The 23,796-nt window shown below is 44.2% G+C and overlaps 1 protein-coding gene and 1 pseudogene across 1 annotated transcript in view; one reads left to right on the top strand and one right to left on the bottom strand.

The window, feature by feature from the left end:
* Cnnm2 (cyclin and CBS domain divalent metal cation transport mediator 2) overlaps positions 1–23,775 on the bottom strand; it is a 129,605-nt gene extending 105,830 nt beyond the window's left edge. Inside the window, exon 1 of the mRNA XM_038344092.2 lies at positions 22,013–23,775. Coding sequence (XP_038200020.1) covers positions 22,013–23,633 — 1,621 coding nt within the window. The 5' untranslated portion in view covers positions 23,634–23,775. The remainder of the gene's footprint in view (positions 1–22,012) is intronic.
* LOC119806080 lies at positions 13,996–14,114 on the top strand (annotated as a pseudogene).
* Positions 23,776–23,796: the final 21 nt, after the last annotated feature.

The raw sequence follows: 23,796 nt of genomic DNA, 5'->3' as shown, positions 1-23,796 counted from the left end.
TGGATGGAGACATCAGTGACTAAAACGGCATCTAGGGAGCCTGACGAGGAGTGCTCATTGTCAGATGACTTGTCTACATTCAGCGCTAATGCAAAAGAGTGTCCTGTGTCTGCACACCAGAGCCATAAACACTGACTGTTCCAATGATGCTTTGCCATCAGTGCCAGCACAGAGGATCCGTGTCAGACTGTTCAGTTGGCCCGCCTCTCTACCTCATGCCAAAACAGCCCCGCTGACTTAAGCCAAGACTTGTTTCGTGCATCCCATCTTCTCTCCAGTAGATTTTCCACACAGAGATAAAAGTCATTCCATGTTCTCAACACTCAAAGCGACTTTTTGCTGCTCTTAGGAGAAAGCCTAGGCCCCTTAGCACCACCTCAAGAGGCTTCTCTTCTCCAGCCCTCTCCCGTCTCTGGATACACTGTGTCACGTCCACACCCTCCCTCCCTCCCATAGGGTGTCCCAGCCATCACACTCATGTTCCCGGCACAATCAGTGACACTTCTCACTTTATCACATCTCCCTGTAATTGTTTCTTTCCCACACACTAACTCCCCTGGCTACCACCTACTTAACTGTCAAGTCCTGAGTCACCAAATACCACTTCCTTCCTTCCCTCCTATCTCACCTACCGGAGCTGGTGAGGCACACCCATGCAGGTGCTGTTTACCTGAGTGTTATGTGCACTGTCTATCTCGTCATCCCATCCTACCCCTAAACCATATGTGCCCTGAGAACGACTGTGCTTACAATATCAATTATTTTTAAGCTTAGTAATAGAAAACTAACCTTAGTAATAGAAACTATGAAAAGCCAATGATTTCACCTAGGTGCATGTGTGTGTGTATGTGTGTGTGAGTGCACTGCATACATGTGTGTGCGTGTGCACGCGCACACACGCGCGTGCACGCGTGGCACATGTGTATGTGTGCGTGCATGTGTGTGTGTGTGTGTGTGTGTGTGTGTGTGTGTGTGCTTCACTGCTTTATAAGTTTTTTCCATCCAGTTTTTAAAAACTCAGGTCAAAATTTAAAAGCATCATGGTGAAAGACTGTGAGGAGCGCGTTCGTTTTACTAGAGCACAGAGACAGAGGTATCTAAACTGCCAGCTATGCCTGAACCTAGTCATAGCTTTAGAGCAACATGAACTGTGGCTTTATATAGAGAACTGAGCCCTTTCTAGAGTGATTTTAAACCCAGAGAACTATAAAAGGGTTGTAGCACCTGTGAAGCAGTAAGAGAAAGACTAGAATGTACGCCAGAGAAGGGACTTCACACATATGAAGTTAGTAGCCAAAGCAGAGCAAGCCAGTTGTCAGGGAAAAACATTGGCTCCTTAGTGGCTTGGAGACACTTCCCATCCTACTGACATTTACTGTGAGCAAGAAGCTCTGACATTTGGTGAAGAAGTGTGTGTGTGTGTGTGTGTGTGTGTGTGTGTGTGTGTGTGTGTGTGTGTTTGTATGCATGTGCATATGTGTAGGTATATACATATATATGTATATATACACTAGTATTTTAAAGAAAAAGAGAGATTTAGTATATTAAATGTGTCCAGTCCTTTCTCAGAGACGACACTGTCTTCTTCAAGTAGGTACCTGTGTTAGCACGTTGTAGGCTCTTCTCCTTGTATGAAAAGTAAATAGATGGAAAATAAGAACCATGCCAAACTCCCAGCCCTTTCCCAACAGTGCTTAAAGTTCTAGCCCAGTTATAAATCAAAGTAGTTAAGTGACTCCTGCAGGGCACAGAAAACACTAAAGTTCAGAACTGAAGCCATAATGCCTCCTGGGTGTTCAATTATTAATATACTTCCCCTAAGACTTAACCCATCTAGCGCACCTGGCAAGAATTTGGGCTCAGTGGAGCTGCACAAGCTGGGGAAAACAAACATTTTTAAAAAAGAAAATAAAGATGCCAAATCACTGTGAAAGTTTGTTAGGACAACGACTATAGATGCAGCTTTTAAAAGTCCTCTGTGATGAGTGGCCTGGCCCTACAAGAGACTTCACAGTCAACATACACAAGGACCGGCCAAATGTGTTCATCACACAGAACAAGGACTCCAGGGAGCTCACGGTGCTCCCTAACACAGTCCCGGCCTACCTTCTGCAGTATCGCTCCCTCCCGCTGAGATGCCCTGACCCTCAGCACAGCCTTTGCCCTCTTCCAGGGCTGTCCTGAGAATACCTCCCTTCTGCATGGCTATAGCCCTGCAGAATATTCCCTCTAGCACTGATGATCTCACCCTGCTTTTCCCAACTACTACCAGGACTTTTCCCTCTGTTCCTTCAGGTCTTGCACAACAGGTAGAAAAGCTTTCCGTTTTCTACACTGCTGTGTGTACTTTGGGCCAGATATTTATGGAAGCTGTCAGACCTAGACAGATACAAAAGCCTGAGACTCAGCCCTGTCAGTCTGGGAAAGCAGTTGATGACCGCAGAGCTGGCGTGGGTCAGATGATACAGCAAGCACTTATCGAGAACCTCCCGTGGCAAGCCCAGAGGTGAGCTAAACAAGATTCCTGCTTTTGAGATCCAGTAGAAGAGGTTACCAATGAAAACAACAGTTGCCACAGGAAAAACGACAGATCTCCACTGCGATAGCTAAGGTATGAGCAGGGTCCTGTTGCCACACCGTAGACGGAACAAACTTGGCCTGAAGGTTGGTGGAAAAGCCGCCACTGCAGAATCCAGCTCATGTTAATATTCAGGAAAAAAGAACAAGAAAAGGAAGGAAGAGTGTAACCAGCCAAGAAAACAGCACATAAGAAGGCAAGAGAGATAAGCGCCAGGAACCCACACCAGTGTGGCCAGAGTTTGAAAGACAGGTGAGGGGCCAGGGAAGGGGCCACTTGACTCTCTTGAATATAAAAAAGGTTACCCTCTAGTTGAGGTAGTATGTTTTATATCCTTGGTCTATAAGAGGCCACTGGCACGGTGATGGAGCTCAGTAGTAGAGAACTTGCCTACCGCATATAAGGCCCAAGGTTCTATCCCCAACACTGCCCCGGCCCCCTAAAAGTCAGAAAACACAGCATCTAGTACTAACTTTGTCACTGACTACGCAATTCCTCTTGGGCACAAACGCCCACCTGGAAAATGAGGTGCTTGGACTGCATTCATGACATTCTCGTCCCTCATCCCTTCCACACTGGAGTGGAGAAGCCCAAGCTAGTGTAGATAAGGGCAGAGAGGGAAACTTAATGCAGTGGCACTTTTTACAGAGAAAAAGATGCCCAAATCACTGGGTACATGTGTGGGGTTTACAGGACATGTGTTCAATCTCCACCTGTCATCCCACAATTATTGATTTATTAAAAGGGGGTCCAATGAGATGGCTCAGCAGGTAAAAACCTCCAAACCTGGTGACCTCAGTTCAATCCCCTATGGTGGGAGAGAACCTGACCTCCAAATTCATGGGCATGTACACACACACACACACACACACACACACACTAAATGTCATAATTTTCAAGAGAGTAAGTACTTCATAATGTGGTGTTCCTGGAAAAAAAAACAAAAACAAACACACAACAACCTTAATTCTAATTATAAGAAAACAGTCACAACTCCAAACTGCAGAACCTTATACATATTAACTAGTCTGAATTTTGCACAACCGTAAGTGCTGCCCCAAGGCCACGAGAGAGAGAGAGAGAGAGAGAGAGACAGACATACATATAATAGATAGATAGATGGATGGATAGAAAGAAAGATGGATAGATAGACAGACAGACAGACAGACAGATAGATAGATAGACAGACAGATAGATAGATAATAGATAGACAGAGAGACAGACAGAGACAGACAGACAGACAGACAGACAGACAGACAGACAGACAGATGAGAAAGGGAGGGGAAAGGAGCTAAAGGGAAGAATGTAGTGAAAGAAAAAAGGCAAGGAACTTTTCTAGATTAAAAAGCCATGCCGGGCGGTGGTGGCACACGCCTTTAATCCCAGCACTCAGGAGGCAGAGGCAGGTGGATCTCTATGAGTTCGAGACCAACCTGGTCTACAAGAGCTAGTTCCAGGACAGGCTCCAAAGCCACAGAGAAACCCTGTCTCAAATTAAAAAAAAAAAAAAGCCATCAAAGAGACAATTAAAGGAATATGGACTGAATATTAGATAATATGCTTGTATTGATATTACATTTGTTAATTGTGCAATAATACAGGTGTTATTTTGGAGAACCCCTCAGACTTTATTTTTATTTTACATTTATTTATTCATCATGTGTATGTGTGTGTAAGTGTGAGCGTGTGTGAGTGTGTGTGTGAGAACAACATGCAGGACTCAGTCTCTCCTTCCACCATGTTGGCAGCAAATGCTCTTACCCACTGAGCCATCAGCGCTGTCCTTCCACTCACTAAACAACACATGCTAAAGTATTTAGGAGTAAGGCTTTATAATGTCTACAATCTACTTTTAACTGACCATGGTTCAGGAAAGAAAGATGCAAATATTTGCATACACACACGTATGGAGAGATATAAGACAAAATCTTAACATTATACACATGAAACAAAATAGTATTCAGTTAATTTTGACACATGCCATAACACAGATAAACTTCAAGGACATGATTTAAAGTGGAATAAGTCACACACAAATGGACAAATATTATACAGGGCTACTAATAAGACCCCTAGAATAGTTACAGTCAGAGACAGAAGGTAAGGCCAGATGTAGCATCACGTGCATTTAATCCCAGACAGAAACAGGTGGGTCTAGGCTAGTCTGGGCTACATAGCAAGTTCCAGCCCAGCCAAATCTATATAGTAAGACCTTGTCTCAAAAAAATTGGAAAACAAAGATCCTGAAAGTATAGTGGTTCTCAGAGGCTGTGGAGAGGATCACATGGAACGGCAACTCAGCATTCAACAGACCTACAGTTTGCATTTGGCAATAGCCAAAAAGTTTTACAAGACTTGCAAAGAGTTAGTCAAAAAGCCTTTAACGTTCCTGACCTGCACACCTAAAATGGAAAACTTCACATTATGGATATGTTACCATCATTTTTTAAATAATTAAAATTTTTAGAAAAAGTTTGGATGAGTACTCTGTGTTTTCAGTTGCTAACTGGTTCCTGAGATCACAGATGTCTGGATTGGAGCTCATAGGGAAAGGATATAGAAGACAGTTTCTGATTCCTAAACATATGGCCATTCCTTCTGGGACAATTATACCACTAGCCTTGGTATTACAAAGTGCTCTCAAATCACACCACCTACCAATAATATTCCCCAACAATTCCCTCCCTATACGCCAGGTCCTCGTGTGAAAAGAGAAAATGAAAAGGACAGTGGCCAGGTAAGTGTTTTGGGGAAGGGACTAGAATTTTAGATGGGACTGTCACAGCCTCACTCAAGTGGCCTCTGAGTAAAAACCTAACCTGGGAAAGGAAGACAGGCACAATGTTCTCGCAGGCAAGGACATTCCAGAGAAAGCGAGCAGGGGCAGCCAAGGCCAAAGGAGCACGCTGAAGTACCTGCAGTGGTTGCAAAAAATCAGGAAGGCCAGGGTGCAGGAGCAGTGAGTCAGATGCAAAAATCAGGATGGAGTCAGAGGATCTGCACCTCATGGGCCCACAACAACTTACATTACTTTTCTCAATCTTGGTTATTTTGACATTTAAAATAAGGTACTGTAAAGAGAGGAGGCTTTTCACCATCTGGTGCAACACTACATTCAAGGACGTTCATCCTGGCTGAGGTATGCTTCATGAAACAAGGTGAAGGAGGGAGGGGGAGAGACCCTCACTAATGCATTTTAAACAGACTAATGAGCTGAGCATATAGACACATACCTATAATCCCAGCCTTTGGAGGGTAGAGGCAAGAACAGCATTGGTTCAATGTCAGCCTGAGCTACACTGCAAGCCTTTGTTGCAAAATACAGAAGAAAAAAAGCCACATTTTTAATTTGAAAATAAAATGCACTTATAGAGGCATATAGAACATAGCAGGCACAAATAAAAGAACTCCAAGGGTCTGGGTGGTAGTGGTAGGAATTAAAACAAAACAACTTTAAGAAGCATTTCAAAAGCAAATCACTAACAAGGTACAAGCAGAAAAACAGTATCAATTCACATGTAAAACACATTGCAGAACAGAAAATGGGTCCAATTTAACTTTGTACGGCCCATGGTTCTTTATTAGAACACTTAATAAAGCTTACGGATTAAAATAAACCAAAGAAAGCTTTCTGTCAATGGAGAAAGTCCATGAAAGAGCAACAAGGACAAAAACCTCAGGAAAGGCTGCCTTAGGAATGGAAGAGAAATTCAGGAGGAGAGAGAGGCTAGAGGCGAGCAGGGGCATTGTGAGAGCCAAGCTGAAGAGGAGAGTGGGCCACAGCTACTGCCAACCTCAGCGAAAGAGCCAAAACAGCTAGGAAGGGTGACAACCAAGATGCCAATGACATCACTGGCTAAGACTGTCTGAAGCCAGACTGTTGAGAACTCAAGCTGAAGCCGCATGTGAGAAGAGGAAGCCACTAGCTAATTTTCTTAAGACATTTTTCAGCAAAAAAAAAAAAAAAAGAAAAAGAAAAAGAAAGAAAGAAAAAATAGGTAATGATCGCCCATAATCCAGAATTCTGCCAGAAACACCTCCATTTACCTTTGTTTTTTGTTTTTGTTTTTTTGTTTTTCGAGACAGGGTTTCTCTGTGGCTTTGGAGCCTGTCCTGGAACTAGCTCTTGTAGACCAGGTCCATTTACCTTTGTACAGGTGATGGGATCATGTAATCCTTATGAAGGTATTTATAACATTCAGTATGGCTAGGGCCTCAAGCTACCAGGTTGGGTGAATGAATGTAAGAAACAGATATTGCTGCCTTTTGTGGAAAGGGCAGTAAACCTCCACACCTTGTCTAATATCTAGCTCAGAGAGTGGCCTTCTGAGGTCACAGAGCAAGCACGACTCGCTGACTTGTTGGATATTTAGCTAATGGAAGCTAAGCCAGCTTAAACCAATTAAGGTTCTTCTGCCAGCATGTTTGAGTACCACTAATGACCTCTGTGGTCCCTCAGAGGTCAAACGCATCCTCCAGCATCAAGAGACACCACAGTGTATTCCTGATCCAGAGGGAGGCACAAGATACTGCCAGGAGGTCTGTACTAACGGTGGGCTTCGCCATCCAGGAATCAGGTGAGATCTGGTAGACACTTTTAAATAATGTGTGTTTGTGCAATACACATGGCGCAGTGCTGTCTGTCAGCAAAGTAAATATCAACTTCTCTTCCTAAAATGTTTGTTGTCCTTAAGTTAGCTAACAGGACACAGACAAAGTCTATTTGTCATTATCGTGCATTATTTTAAGACAGACTTTAGTAAAGACACCTACATGACAGCTTACGTGCTTCTGTGACAGAGACACATCCTAAAAAAAAACCACATCCTTAATGATTTTGTTATTATGCAAACAGTCTGAATAGCATACAACAGAGTACACACACACACACACAGAGAGAGAGAGAGAGAGAGAGAGAGAGAGAGAGAGAGAGAGAGAGAGAGAGAGAGAGAGAGAGAGAGAATACCCTATTGCTTTTTGGGTCATGAACAAACAAGATTAAATCAAACCTTGCTAAATTATTGGCTACTGATGGATTCTGGGAAGGGACAACCATTGTCTTCAGCTGAGTACCACTAACAAAGCAACTAGGCTCCATGAAAAGCTTCAAACCCATTGTCACGTAGATGGCCCTGGCTAAACTCAATGGGTCATAAAATAAAATAAAAGACATAAATGAAGAAAAGGGACTTGTAGGGAGAAGGGTGAGGAACAGGGTTGGGAATGACAGCAACTACAGTGTAGTATACATGTGTGTAAAATCGCCAAAGAACAAATCCAATCACGGTCATGAAGAAAACAGAATTAGCAAGAGAACAGTAAGTATGAGATGAGAGAGGCTGCTGACAGCAGAACACAGCAGAATGCCTATGGCACACCGTTTCACCAGGAGGAATACACTCTAGTAGCAGGAAGGTGGTGGCACACGCCTTCAATCCCAGCAGAGGCAGAGGCAGGCAGATTTCTGAGTTCAAGCCCAGCCTGGTCTACAAATTGAATTATGTAACAGCCATGGCTGTATAGAGAAATCCTGTCTTGGAAAAAAAATGAATACACTCTAAATGAGCGGTATATGTCATATATAATAAAAGAGTGAAATATAATGTGATAACTACATAAGCCAATACCATAGTCATCATTACCAGACAGGTATTATATGTCTTATGTGCTATACTTTCCTATGAATGGCAGGGCAGTGGGTACATCTATACCACCGTCGCCACAAACACACAACTAGTGCATTCTACACAAACATTACTGCCTAAGCAGCAACAGGAGTCTTCCACTCTGCTATAATCTGATGGGACCACTCTCCTGTGTTGTTAAACACTGACCAAAATGTCTTATGCGCTGTGACTGCAATCGTTAGAAAGTTTCTATATGGAGTCAGAAAAAAAAAATGCTGTTTATCTGAGACCATTCAAAGTTTTATAGACCTAAACTAACACCTGACCCTTACAAAGTTAAAAAGTCTCTTACTTTAGTAATTAGCATAAGACCATCTAGAACCTTGGAAGCGCACTTCAAGCACAGGGCTCCAGAGCACTGCTTTTATTCTTTTATGGCCTTTGACGATCTTGGTTGGGTTGCAGTGGCCATTTCTTTTTTTTTCTTTTTTTTTTTTTTTTTTTGGTTTTTCGAGACAGGGTTTCTCTGCAGCTTTTTTAGAGCCTGTCCTGGAACTAGCTCTTGTAGACCAGGCTGGCCTCGAACTCACAGAGATCCGCCTGCCTCTGCCTCCCGAGTGCTGGGATTAAAGGCGTGCGCCACCACCGCCCGGCTGCAGTGGCCATTTCTACAGACAAACAGGGCACGGGAAAGCTGGGCTCTCTGCTCAGTAATCAACTCTCCAGAGAAGGTATTATTCCTGACAACCTTTAAACCAAGGACACCCATGAGCATCAAAAGGAAACACACCTTAGAAGAACTGGTAGAGTACGGTGTATTGTTCTAACTCTTTTACTTCTTAATTTTCCGCCATAAAATCCGCTCAAACAGTTCCGAGTCTTGTCTGAGTCTCAGGACTATCTACACCCAAATGCCTCTACAGAGTCAAGTCAGCACACTGCTTTTATAATCACAGACGGGCAAACGGAAAAACTGAGGCTTTGCACACTCCGGTAAAGATCACAAGATGCCCTCAGCTGTCTTTGATGCATGGGAAAACACTGACCCTCTCAGATTACTACTCTGCACACACCAGCATTTAAAATGAAAAAAGAGGGAGGGAGGGAGGGAGGGAGGGAGGGAGGGAAGGAGGGAGGGAGGGAGGAAGGGAGGAAGGGAGGGAGAGGGCTGGGACAGGTCCTAGCGTGTTCACCTGGAGCCCCTGAGACCTGGATTTCACTCAGTACTACAGAGATTCATTTTCTTTCCTAGTGACCTGGAAACTGAAAGGTGCTAGCTACCAGCCAGGCCTCTTCCAGCCCCTGCAAAGCAAACCCTTGGGGAGCAGTCTTCTGCAGAAGGCACTGTCATTTCTGACGCTGAGTTTTTATTAATCGTGTTCCACAAGTGCTATGATTAAAGGCGTGCACCACCACTGTCTGGCTTTCAAAACTATTTCAAAGGCTTTATTTTCATGTGTATGAGTGCTTGCCTGCATCTATGTACATACATGCCTGGTGCCCAAGGAGGCTAGCTGATGACACCAGACCCCTTAGAACTGGAGTTATAGTTGGCTGTGAGCCTCCAAATGGGAGGGAGGAACCAAGTGCAGATCCTCTGTGAGAGCAGCAAATACTCTTAACCACTGAGCCATCCTTCCAGACCAAGAAGTTCATATGAACTTTGGTTTTTTTTTTTTTTGTTTGGTTTTGTTTTCCTTGGTTTTTCAAGACAGGGTTTCTCTGTGTAGCCCTAGCTATCCTGGAACTTGCTCTGTAGACCAGGATGGCCTCAAAAGTTCATGTGCTTTTAAAAACATTTTTCTATTTTGAAAACCATTTGTTATCTAATAAGTCCAACAGGTTGCAGAGTATAAGATCAATATGCAAAACCACTTGTATCTCTATATATTAGCTATGAACAATTGGAAAATAAAATTAATAAAAGAATCCCATTACTGTGGTATAAAAAAAAACAAATCAAATACTTAGTAATAAATTTAACAAAAGGAAACTACCAGCAATGCACTGAACGAAGAGAAAAACCTAAACGAGTAAGAGGACATCCCCACTCCTGGATGAAGACTCACATCAACATCACAGTGCTCTTCAAACTGACCTAAAGATGTTGTGAGCCCTTACCAAAGTCCAACTCTTTCACAGAAACGGACAAGTGGGCCCATGAAAATTGAGCGGTGCATACTTCCCAATTTAAAAACTCATTATAAAGCTACATGGGACCAGCCTTAGAAGATCAGCAGAGGAATTTAAGGCTCAGAAACAAGCCTTCATTTTTATAGGGTGTCAAGACAATTCAACAGGGAAAGAATAGTCTTTTCAACAAGTGTGCGCCGACAACTGATGCTCACACTCAAGAGCATGAAAGGGACCCACCTAACCCTAGGTACACTAACTCAGGATGGTTAAAGACCTGAGTGCAAAACTGTAAAACAAACATAAGACAAAACCATCAGCATAAATCTCCATAACCGTGGACCTGGCGACAGTGCTTCACGTGACACAAATGTATGACCAAAGGAAAATGGCAGATTGGCCTGACCAACATTAAAGACTTTCTTTTTCAAAGTAAAAAGGCAGCTCACAGAATGGGATTATATTTACACATCATATAGCTGATAAATGACCAATAGTCCACACACAAAAAGAGCTCTTAAAATTCAAAAGGAGACGGCTCAGCAGTTAAGAGTACACACTGCTCTTGCCGAGGACTGGAGTTCAGTTCCCAGCACCGTGTCAGGCAGATCATAGCAGCTACTCCAGCCCCAGGGATTCTGATGCAGATCCCTGTGAGCACCTGATTCGCTTATACACCCCACACACAGATGCACATAGACATTATCACACAATTTAAAACATAAATAAAGAAATGGGCAAAGAAACTACATAGACATCCCCCAAAGATATAGTGGTGGCTGTAAACACGGTGGAGATGTTCAACATCTCTATTACTGCAAAGATGCGAATCAAAGCCACAGAAAATACCACTCCACCTTGTCTAGCACGTCTGTAAAGGGTGTGTGTGTGCAACAAGCATAAAGATATGGAGAGACTGGAACCTCAGAAACTGCTGCTAAGAATATAAAATGGCACAGTCACTTTGGAAAAGAGCTTAGAAATTTCTCAGAAAGCTAACAGCTGAGTAACCACATGACTCCTACATAGTTGTCCGAAAGAAATGAAAACCTATTTCTACACAAAACCTGTGCACCGACATTCACAGCAGTGTTATTCGAGGCAAAGGTGCAAACAACACAGATGTATACCCACAGGTAAAAGCATAAACAAGATGTGTTAAATCCCTGAGCTGAACTGGGTGGTGGTGGTGCACGCCTGTAATCCCAGTCCTGAGGGGGCAGAAGCAGGAGGATCTCTGTAAATTCAAGGCCAGCCTGGTCTACAAAGTGAGTTCCAAGACAGAGAGGACTACACAGAGAAACCCTGTCTTGAAAAAAAAACAAAACAACAAGAACAAAAATCCTTGAGATGAGATATTTGGCATCAAAAAGAGGTACTGATTCATACTGTATCATGAACAGAATATACTTCTACTGAGAAAAGGGAGCTGCATTTCATTTAGACGTGATGTTCAGGATAGGGTCACCGAGAGATAGAAAGCAGATAGATGGGGGAGCAGAGACCCAGAGACGACAACAGATAGTGGGAGCAGGAAGTGAGAGTGACTGTTTTCAGGTGTAGGGATTCTCGGGGAGGGGGTAGGATGGAAGCGTTTTGAAAGGACAGCAGTGCTGGTTGTGCGACCTTGAGAATACACTAAAATTCACTGGCCCCTGTGCCGCGAAGGGGTAAACTACATCCCTACGGTTACAATTTGTAAAAGAACTATAGGTGTCAGCAATCAAATGCTCAGGGGAAATGAAGCAATACCAAGGTCCTCAGCATGAGCAAAGGTGAGATTTCCAGGATCAGGACACATATGTTCTCAGCAGATATGAAGTTTTCCCAAGTGTATCATTGTACAAAGTTAACAAGCAGACTTCTGCAGAGATCAGCCAGGATCACCCCACCCACACCCACCAACCACTTTTTCTTCTTCACATTCCCTTCTAGTCTAGGCATGTGCATATTTTTACAAGTCTATAATCCTTACAAATAATCACCCTACATTTCCCACCGCCTTCAAAATTATCATTAAATGATTGTAATTAGCTGACATCTCTAATTCCCTGAATGTTCCTCTATGCCCTGTCTCCACGTGTTGTTTCGTCATTCATAGGCAATGATACAGCATACACCAACAGCAAGGCCAACATGACCCTTTTCTTGCCTTGAACCACTGAACAGAGATTTCAGAGAAGAAACTGCTAACCCCAAGGACAGTTTTAGGATTCCTGAACGCCTCTCAAATGGGTCACAATTACACTGCTCTAAGTTACACAAGCTCGCTTTATTAACATCACTATTTTTACACTTTTGATATAATCAATGCTGAAACCATTTTATCAGAGTAATCTGAGAATTTCCTTTTATATTAAAACCTGGGACATTCAAGGGCTTTCAAAGCTCATGAAAACTTTCTGTACATTTTTAGTCTTTGTTATCCCCTCCTGTCACCTTGAGTTATAATCCTTACACTTGTACTTTAGAGATATTAGAACATGTAATACATTGCAGTCAGCTTGTCAAATTAGCGAACAGTCGGAAAAGGGTGGGCCCAGAATTCAACCACATTGCCAAGGAGGGCTGGTGAGGTGGCCAGTGGGGGAAGGGGGTTGCCACCAAGCAATCTGAATTCAATCCCCAGTACCCACATGGTGGAAGGAGAAAGCCAGCTTTTCTGGCTCCCACATTTGCACCAGGGCGCACATATACACGTACCAATAATGAGAACATATAAGGAAAAACTGTTTTATAAAAGAGAAGGGGGTGGGGGCTATGCTAATTAGTCTCTTATGAGATTCTGACAATACAACCCAAACCCTGACCGTCAATCTTAGTCTGGACTGCAAACTGCTACCGTGAACTGACCCATGAAAAATTCATGTTGAAACTTAATCCCCACCATGGGGGTACTAAGAGCTGGGGCCCTCAGGGCAGGCGGGGTCATGAGGGTGGCCTCAAGAATGACTCAGGCCCTTATGCCAGGCTGAGGAAACTAGCCTAAGGCTCTCCTTTGCCCTGTCACTTTTCTGTCAAATGAGGACAAGGTAAGAAAGCCTTTACTAGACACCGAATCCCTGATCTTGGACTTCCCAGCCTGGAGATCTGGGGGAAACACACAGATGTGCAAATTATCCAGTCTCTGGAATTGTGTTACAGTCACAGGAACTTAATCTGCTCTTGTCACCACACACAAATATCAATAAAGTACTATTATAATACAAAAATAATTAAGTAGGTATTAACTCTCCCAGGTTCTGTTTATTTTCACTTTTTCTTTTTCTGACACAAGATCTTGCTGTACTTTCCAGGCTGACCTTGAAACCACCATACTCCTGCCTCAGCCTCCGAAGCACTAGGATTACAGGGGTGTGCCACCCCGCCTGGCACACATTAGTTCTGAATGCATATGATATGAGTTAGTAATCAGCTCCATTTCCTACTAGGATCAAAGAAGTAAGTTACAATCCAAAGCAGACGCAAGGGACCCCCTACTTCTCTTAACTGTGTTAAGCAGCAGCATTCTTCCCACCGCCTGCCAAGCCAAAAAGGATCACTCAGGCCCAGGTCTGACATGCATCAGTAGAAGGCACCGAGTGTGAGAGACGAAGACCCTGTCAGAATAGTATTTATGATCAGCGGCAGCACTAACACAAAGCAGGGGAAAGCTCCAAGCAGCTAAGCCAGTGGAGGGTGGGGGGATAGCATTCATGCCTACAAAGAGCAGCCTCCTTGGAGTATATACATCCTGCTGCTTGTATAGGTTCCTCTAAGGGACCCTGGAGAGTTTTCTGCTGGATATGCATGTACCTGACCTCAATGCTATGCCCAACCCAGACTCCAGACAGGTGTGTGGGTGCCACTGGACAGCCCCAGGCATGCAACCTGACCAGGTCATCAGCTCCATCTGCACCAACTGTGGAGGAAGGAACATGTGATTGAGGTTCTGTGTAGAGCCAAGTGCAAGGTCCCTGGCCACCAGAGGGCTTACACCTCAGAGAAGCAGGGCTTTACTATTCAATGCAGATGAATTTGAAGACACCGTAGCTGAGAAGTAGCTCAGCCCTGAGGGTTGTGGGGTCAAATACATCCCCATCTGTGGCCTGAACAAGGGGCAGACCCGTACCCCTGATGGCTTGCATGGTGTTGAGTCCCACACCCCATCAGTCATGCTTACTAATAAATCTCACATCAAGTCTGAAAATAAATAGATAAGTAAATAAAATCTAAACAGGGGAAGTGGTTGGTACCACCACTGCCCATTCCCACCTAGTCTGGCTCAACAGCATATATCCCACAAATGGCACTCGCTGATAGCTCCCTACCTCCCCATTAGCCCCCACCACCAGCTTCCTTTGAATTTTTGAAATGAACAATATAAGCCAAATTCTAATAGAGATCATCCTTGATTTTTGGAAGTTTTTGTGTAATTAGTGCCTAGAGTTAGACAGTAGCCCTTCTGGGTACAGTCTGGATGAATTGGGTAAGGACCTTGTCAGGCCTTTTTACTTGGGTTTTGTGGGGATCCATATAGTGCTGGTCCCTCAAAGAGCTTTAGAATCATTTAGGTCCTGAAACATTCCATTCTCTTTTGAGGGACAGTTAATTTTAATGGTTAGGGAATTTAGGTACAATTAAAATACCATTAACCAGGAAACCCCAAAAAACACACTGAGGCAACATCATATTTTATGTTTTTATTTGCTATTGAATTGTTTTAAAAGTTTTTTACATTTATTTTTATTTTATATTCATTGGTGTTTTGCCTGTATGTATATCTTCGTGAGGGTGTCAGAAATCCTAGAACTGGAGTTACAGACAAGCATGAGCTGCCATGTAGGTGCTGGGAATTGAACCTGTGTCCTCTGGAAGACCAGCCTGGTCTATAGAGTGAGTTCCAGGACAGCCAGGGCTACACAGTGAAATCCTGTCTGGAAAAAAAAAGGTGGGGGGAGTGCATACAATAAACATGAAGAGGAGCAAGCCTCAATGCACTCAGGAACATGCTCTGCCATGATGGGACACTCAACAGAACATCTCAACAGAAATGTCTGTGAGCGGGAATGAAAAGAGCCAAGGAACCGCTACCCAGCAGACCCAAATCCAACTTTTACCACTAACGAGAAAAGAGAAAATATGTCCCTAACCAAAGGAGTACTTGTATTTAACAGCTAAAGGCTAGGAGCAATCTACAAAACAATACCCATGTCTCCAAGAACACTCCCACTCTGGTCATAATAAAGTAAAACCTCAGTTATCAACTAAGCTAAAGTAAAACACAACATAGAATCCAATCACACCATCAGACCTATTATCCATCTGTGTAACAAAGGGCCAGCTGACGATTGTTTGAGCACGAGATATCTAAAATAGTGACATCAAAGTCACAAGATTGAAACCAACAGCAAACCTGAAAACTCTAACCTTTAGCTCTGAATAAGGGAAGGGAGGAAAGAATGCCAGTCTAGAAGTCAGGGGTGTGGGTTCTGGTCCAGTGGGTGTGCCAAGGACATGATGACCCCAAACTCGTCCCTCCTTTCCATGTTTTCTCCTGGTTGCAGGGGTTGAGGGTGTGGCCCCAAACACATCTCCCTTTTCCAGATTTACTTTCCTTGCTCCAGGGGTTGAGGAACTATGTTTGCCATGGAGGTCAACCCCTATGAACATCCTTGAGGTAGCTTAACAATAGTAGATTCCACAGCCCTTTCCCCAGGGCCTACAATCACAAAGTCTCTGAGTGAGGCCTAGGACCTTACCCTTAATAAGTGACCCAAATAAGTCTTGTCACCTGGTGTGAAAACATCTGTCACCTGGTGAAAATATGGGCAAACACTGGACTAGAAAGTCTTCAAGCTGCGTACCTTCTCACTCCAATTCTATACTATCTGACTTCTCAAGTACATTAGAAAAGAATGCAAAATTACAACAGTTTAATATATGGTACTGCACCCACAAAAATAAGAGCATAGAAATATACAGATCTACTTCTGATACCATTCACATCTTTTTAAAATATCCTTCTACATTCTAGGCAAATAGAATATCGAATTTGGTGAAGGGAAAAATATTTCCATATTAAACTCTTAACAAAGTCACAGAGAAAAGACTCACCAAGTTGCAGAAACAGAGAATTACGTACCTAATGGGTTTATGTTTTTTATGTTTTTTAACATAGAGTCCTACGTACCCCAGACTGGGCTCAAACTTACTGTGTAGCCAAAGATGACCTTGAACTTCTGACCCTTCTGCCTCCACCTCTCAAGTGCTAAAATTACAAATATGTGTCACCATGCCCAATTTATATAGTGCTGGGGACTGAAACCAGGGTTCTGTACATGCTAGATAAGCACCATACCAGCTGAGCTACCGCCCCAGCCCATACCTGATGTTGTAAATGGGTTATGCATGCACCCTTCGAAGACCATTAGGTAGTCACCTGTTTCGGACTAAATCCTAGGCTGAGAAGAACCCCACCAAGTAAGTCCTAAACAGCTGTAAACCATGATTCTTGCAATACTGGAATGTAATTGTTACAGGAAGAAAAAAAAAGAAAGGGGAAAAAACCAATAACTGGTTACTAATTCTTCAAAGTCACCTCGGTGTAGATACCTGGGCGGCTAGAGTCCACAATCCTTTGATAAGAAGGTAACAACAGGTAAAGGAGGAGCCCGACAGGCTGCTGTGCACCAAACAAGCAGGGTTTTGTTAAGGTTTTCTTCCCACTGCATTGTTTTGCTTTAGACAGTTTTCTTGTGCTCTCTCATCTTCTCCTGTGACTTAGGGAGCTTATTTTTTTATTTAGATTTGTAAGCAACTCCCATTCAATGTGCTGTGAGAAATGAGCTAGAAAAAGAGGCCATTAGCAGCCAAGTGTTAATATGGCAACTACAAAACAACAAAGATAAAATCACTTGACAAATTATTGTGTGACTCAAAGGGGAAACAGGTAAGAAAGCAGGCAAAACATTGTTACATAACTGAACCATTAGAAAACTGTTGGAGGGGTGGGGATTTGGCTCCGAGTTAAGGGCACTTGTTTTGAAGGACCCGGATTAGATTCCCAGCACCCACTTGGAGACTCACCACCGTTGGGCACCAGGCATGCATGTGGTGCACAGACCTACATGCAGACAAAACGCTCATATACATAAAGCAATAAAAGAAAGCAGTGGTAAAGCAGCACGTTAGAGTATAGTGGCTGTAAAACAGCCACGAAGGATCTCAGTGCTGGATGTGTAACTCTCACCAAAAAATAAAAAATTGGTATTGCGGTCATACAAGCAAAAGCCTCGGAATATTACAATATTTAAAAAGAGGGCACCAACCTCTACCCACCATCACCAAAGCATTGGCTCTAAAGCAACAAAAACACATTTCATATAAACATATGTAACACATATAATCACATATAAGCACAAAGCCTATTGCCCAAAAGGCTCTGAGGCAATGTTTGGACAGAAGACCAAATCTCACACTCATTACAACAGAAACACTGGAGCTGAAGAGTTGGCTCAGTGCTTGGGGGCCCTTGCTGCTCTTGGAGAGGACCCATCAGTTCCCAGCACCCACATGGTGGTTCACAGCCATCCTTAACTTCAGTTCCAAGGGATGTGATGCCCTCTTCTGACCCCCACGGGCAGTCCATACATACTCATACATAAAACAAAAATAAATAAATTTAAAATAACACAAATATCAGTCAGTATTTGAAATTAGTATAAGAGAATGATTAAGAGATTGAGTTCTGGAGATAGAGGTGTAGCTCAGCGCATGGAATAAACAAACAAACAAAAACAAAAACAAGTAACTAATTCTGATGTCACACAGACATGAATTAAAACCCGTATCAGTGAATTACTATGTGACCTCAAATAAATCATGCACTCTAAGCCTCAACTGTCGGCACTGGTAACATAGGGATAACACCACATCAGATGTGAGATTTCGACACGACTCTTCACAGACGCCTTCAGCCCTGTGCCTGACAGACCATAATGGCACAAAACCACCACGATGATCAAACTATAAAGTTAGCACCATTACTACCTTCTGCTCTCAAACAAAACGACAAGTTACCTAGAGTTTAAAAGTCCTGGCCACTAAAAGGAGACACTCAAGATGCTTACACAATAGCAGCGTCTCTTCCCAATTACCAAACCTTTCATTTCCACCACCTTGGTGAAGACTAAATCAGACTGATTACCAACATCGACAAGAAAAACTTCAGCAGAGACCAGCTCAATTACACAGGGAATTTCCAATGAGATTTGGGTTAATGATCTAACCAGTCTGGGGTTATAGGGGGATTGTGGAGTGTTTGTTTTGTTCTCTTTCTGTTTTTTAGAAATGGAAATAAGAGGAGAAAAGGGAGAGGAAAGTTTTCAGAGCATCCCACACACTGTGCATTATTTATCACAAACATAAAACGGACGATAGCAGGGGCTGGTGAGGTGGCCCAACTGATAAAGGTGCTTGCTGCCAAGCCTGACCCCTAAGTTCCATCTCCGAAATGAAGGAGAGAACCAACTCCCACAAGCTGTCCTCTGATCTCTACACAAATACAAATAAATAAATAAATAAATAAATAAACTTTTTAAAAAATTAATTAGTTCGCAGAGCTGAGGCAAGCCCACTGGTAAAGAGCTGCCATGAGTTCAATACCCAATACATGAGAAAAACAGTTATATCTTAACTAGCAGATCATAAAAAGAAAATCAGGTGAACTATTTCTCATACATTAAAAAGAACTAATACCTGGGCAATATATTAATACCTGCTTTAAAAAGTATCTACAAATTTAATTACAACCTTCTGTTAGTGTAGCGAATATAATATGTAAAAGTATATATTACACCAGAGTATAAAAGAGTGTTGTGAACTGGTAAAACTAACATAAAATTTTTTAAAATTTGTCAAAATATATTGCTTTCATAACAAAAATGTCATTGTTTCAATTTCTGTGTTTCTTTTCTCTTGTCTTTCTTTTTTTTAAGAGTTTGAGAGTTGAATGTGGTTTCATAAACTTTTTTCTAAAAGAAAAGGACAGGGGCTAAAGAGATGCTCAGTAGTTAAGCACTTATTGCTCATGCAGAGGACCTGAGTTCGGTTCCCAGCGGCCACATGGCAGCTGGCTCACAACCTGGTAACTCCAGTTCTAGGGGATCTGACAACTCTGACTTTTGCAAGTACTTAGTGCACATACACACACTCGGGCACATACACAATCACATAAAATTAAATAAATAATTATAATTAACAAAAAAAACAGAACTAATATAAGTGATTGGAAAGTTAAATTGACCAAATTCATCTTTAAAAAATCAAAGGGAATTGTTTAAGTAGCAAACAGCCATTTTGTTCTTTTAAAAACATGGCTTAACTCTCCAATTTGCCACTGTCTTTGCTTTTCAGAATAGGTTACTAGACCAAACGTATCTTCCATTTGCTCTGTTTCTTAACCAAACATGTGCATATCATTGGATAAGAACTAAAGTGAAATAATATGTGTGATTTTTCTAGAACTTATAGGAAAACACCAATATTTCCATCACTTGAAGAACACGTTTCAAAAGGTACTGAGAGCCAGGCTGCGCAGTGAGCACCTGGGACCCCAACACTTGGAAGACTGACGCAGGAGGGGTCATGAGTTCAAAGGGTCAGGTACATAGAAACCTCTTGGCCAGACCCAGATGAGAGGGGTACCAATGAGAGGTAATTCTGAGGGGAAAACAGCTCCTCCTACAATGAAAAAAATTAAAGCAGCCACAGAAACCTGGTTCAAGCACAACTAACCAATAACAAATTTTAAAATAATATAAATTTTTTAAACTTTGAGTAGGAGTAGGAAGTAAACAGCCAAATTCTAAAAGAAAAAGATACAGAAGCAAAGAAAGCCTCTAGCAGGGAGTACAAACTAGTGGGTGTTGGGTTTGGTTTTGTTTTAATGGACTAGGCCTATGTGGAACTCTAGACTCAAGCAATCCTCCAGCCTCAGCCTCCCACGTAGCTGGAACCACAGGTCCACATCATCATGCTGGACTCAGCCTAGTATTAGCAATATATAAGGTGATAAGCAAAAGATCTGAACAAGAACAAAAACAACAACAACAAAGGACGTAAGAAACTGCATGCACTGGGCATCCTGAAGCATTCAAGTCGTCTTCCTGTGTGGCAGAGAGAAGACGCTAGTTCAATGTTCTAATAAACAGCTTGGCAGTCAACGGATACCCCAAATGCTCTGTAGCTAGAGATACTGGACATTTTCTTTTTCTCCTCCTGCTTTTAAATGCAAATTACTAAGCCCCGAAGCACATTCTGCTCTATTTTTTTTATATGAAAATTACTGCATTGTGGTCCTGTTCCAGAGAGGACGCCATTCATCCAAGAAAAGGGAGCAAGGACAAGCACACACACTGTATGTTCAAATGATCACACCCAGTGAGCTGTCACCAGGTACTTATGGCTTTTGTCAGGGTAGCAACCCCATTAGTGATCGAAATTCCATGCGAAGAATGGGAATTTAGTTTTTGGGTCATGCAAGGTTACACACACTTTGCAGTGCCGGTGCATGCCAAGCACCAATGACAAAACTCAGCATCCCTTGGTTTTAACCACCCTAGCTACTTACTGGAAACTTCCAAAGTCTCAATACTAATAGTACAGCTTGCTATTTACCTATTTATGACAAATTAAGACACGCAATACTACAATGCAAGAAACGGTGAGCTGTGAACACTCAAACACCAGACGCTGGGCCTCTTCCAGTCGGTACCCTAGAACCTGGATTTCATCCTAATGTATCAAGGATCTGAGATTAAAAGAACATTTTTTAAACTGATGAAAAATCAAGGAATAAATCACGATTAAGAACGGTATGCATATCACTGTCACAGGTTCGACTTTTCGACCCAAGCCACACTTGCTTTAGGAACTTTCACTGCTGACAGAGAAGCGAAGCAGGAAGAAAGGAGGACGGATGCAGCCACGCCAAAAGTCAGCTCACCTCCAGACTTCCCCAGTTAGATGGGAACGACCAAGTTTGCTTTAAACAAAGCAAAACCCCTGCTTTCCAGGTAGAGAAGTCACATCCAAATGAAGTGGGGGGTTTTAATGGTACTTTCTTTACCCCTGCTCCACCCGCAAAAGACCTCAATCTATCCTGCAGGATGCCAGACAGCCAAGAACAAAATCCACCAAAATTACACCGCCAATCTTCGAAATGTCAATGTGGATGTTTAAGGAAGAGAAAAAGGATTACGCTGGGTTTTTAAAGGCTGCTTAAATTTTCTCCAAATGTCTGTATCAGATATAACCGAAGGGCATCTCGGGAGCCAGCCTGTACTTTCACCTACCTATTCCGAAGCCAGACAATGAATGAAGTAGATCCCTCAAGACCAGAGGCCCCAAGGGGGTCAAGTTTCATGCACTGAAATTACAAAGCTTGTTTTTTGATGATGTGGGAAAAGTAATGACAGTCTCAGGCTTTTAAACCCAGAAGTGCTTACTAGTTCAATCCGTCCCCAAGTCCATGCCACCCTTTCAGCTGTGCAATTAGGAGAAGGAGAAATTCCGGTCAACTCTCCCTGGGGGGTTGGTCTGGGGGTAGAGGACTCAGGGAGGGAGGAGGATGGAGGAAAGAGAAGAGCCAATTTAAAAAAAAGAGAGAGAGAAAGAGAGCAAAATTTCTCACCTTTCTTAAATTCTTCCAGCATAGCATCCAACTTGGTGTCATTGAAGACGAAGTGCAAGGGGTGGTTGTAAAATTTGGTGATGGTTTTCAAGGGAGTACAGTCATCTGGGTCCACGAAGGCCAAGTCTTTGACAAAGAGCAGGTCCACGATGTTGGAACGCTCTCCCTCAAACACTGGGATTCGCGTGTAGCCACTCTCCATGATTTCGGACATGGTGTTGAAGTCCAAGATAGCCTCGCCGGTGATCATGAAACAGTCCCGGAGGGGAGTCATCACGTCCTCTACCGTCTTGGTGCGGAGCTCCAGAGCCCCTTGGATGATGTTCAGTTCCTCTTTAACGAGGTCGTTATAGGGGTCAGTGACCCGGAGCATCTCCAGCAGTTTTTCCCGGTTATAGACAGTGCCTATCTCCTGGCCCAGGACGCAGTCCAGCAGTTTGCTAACCGGGTAAGAAGCGGGGAAGGTCATCATCATGAAAAACTTGGTGAGGAAGATGGTGTTGGCCCCTACTGCCAGGCCATGTCGGGAGCAAATGGCTTGGGGCACGATTTCCCCGAAGATGACGATGCCAATGGTGGAGACCACCACCGCCACAAGGCCTGAGCCCGCGATGTCGTCGAGCAGGATGGTGAGCGTGGTGTTGACCAGCACATTGCCCAGCAGCAGCGAGCACAGCAGGTAGTTGCCCTGCCTGCGCACCGGCTCGATGCGCTTGGCGTAATTCTTCTCTTTCTCGGTGCCGCAGTTTTGCACGATGCGCAGCTCCATCGGGTCCAGAGCCATGAGCCCCAGGTTGAGGCCGCTGAACATGCCTGACAGACACAGCAGCAGCGAGATGAAGATCACTTGCAGCCAGAAGGGCAGCAGGAACTTCTTCTCCTCGCCCACGATCATCTTGGTGTCCTCACCGTCGTGGTAAATCCAGGTGGTCTCGGCCCATGGGGGAGGCGGGAGTCCGGCCACCCCCGCGCCACCCTTGCCCCCGACGGCACCACTCGCGGACCCGGAGCCGCCGGCGCCCAGTGCGGGCGTGGAGAGAGACGTGCACAGGTAATAAGACTTGCTCTTCTCCATCTTGCGCAGCGGTTTGATCTCGATCTCGATGATGCCCGATGTGCGGCGATTGAGAATGATGTGGGGCAAGATGATGATGTCTGAGGTGCGGATGCCGCAGCGCTGGGGGCCGCTGTCCGGCTCCGGAGGCGCGGGGCCCCCCAGCCCGCGCTCGCCGGGTGTGTGCCGGCGCCGCTCGTGCTCGGTGAAGGCAATGCGGGACCACGTCTCGTTGTTGATGTTCTGCCCGTACACCCGCAGCTTGACCCGGGTCCGCTCGCTCACCCGCAGCGCACCCCCTTCCATGAACGACACGTCGTTCGTGTCCTCCAGCCGCAGCCCGATGATCACGGTCTCTTCGTTCTCGCCGGCCGCTGTGCAGCCGCCCGCGCCGCAGCAGCAGCTCAGCAGGAGCAGCGGCAGCAGCCGGCCCGCAGCTGCCTGCAGGACCCCCCGGCCGCGGGCACTGAGGCTGCGGCGAGCCGCCATCTTCCAAGTGGGCAGTGCGGCGGCTGCCTGCCCGCCCGCCATCTTTACTTCGGGTTCACAAGCGCCACAGCCAATCATAGGGTGGCTGCTCCAGCTGAGGCTTCATCCTTCCCACCCGGCGGCGCGAGCGCAGGCACCAGCGCCCGAGCAGGACTGCAGCCGTGCGTCCGCGCCCAGCACTCAGCAGTCCGCCTCTCTGAATGACACTGACTCGGACTGGGCCCGCTGTGGAACCCCCGGG

This window comes from Arvicola amphibius, chromosome 1 (genome assembly GCF_903992535.2).
Source record: "Arvicola amphibius chromosome 1, mArvAmp1.2, whole genome shotgun sequence".
Classification (NCBI taxonomy): Eukaryota; Metazoa; Chordata; class Mammalia; order Rodentia; family Cricetidae; genus Arvicola; species Arvicola amphibius.
The sequence above is the reverse complement of the archived record's forward strand: the minus strand, read 5'-3'. Positions and strand labels throughout refer to the sequence as shown.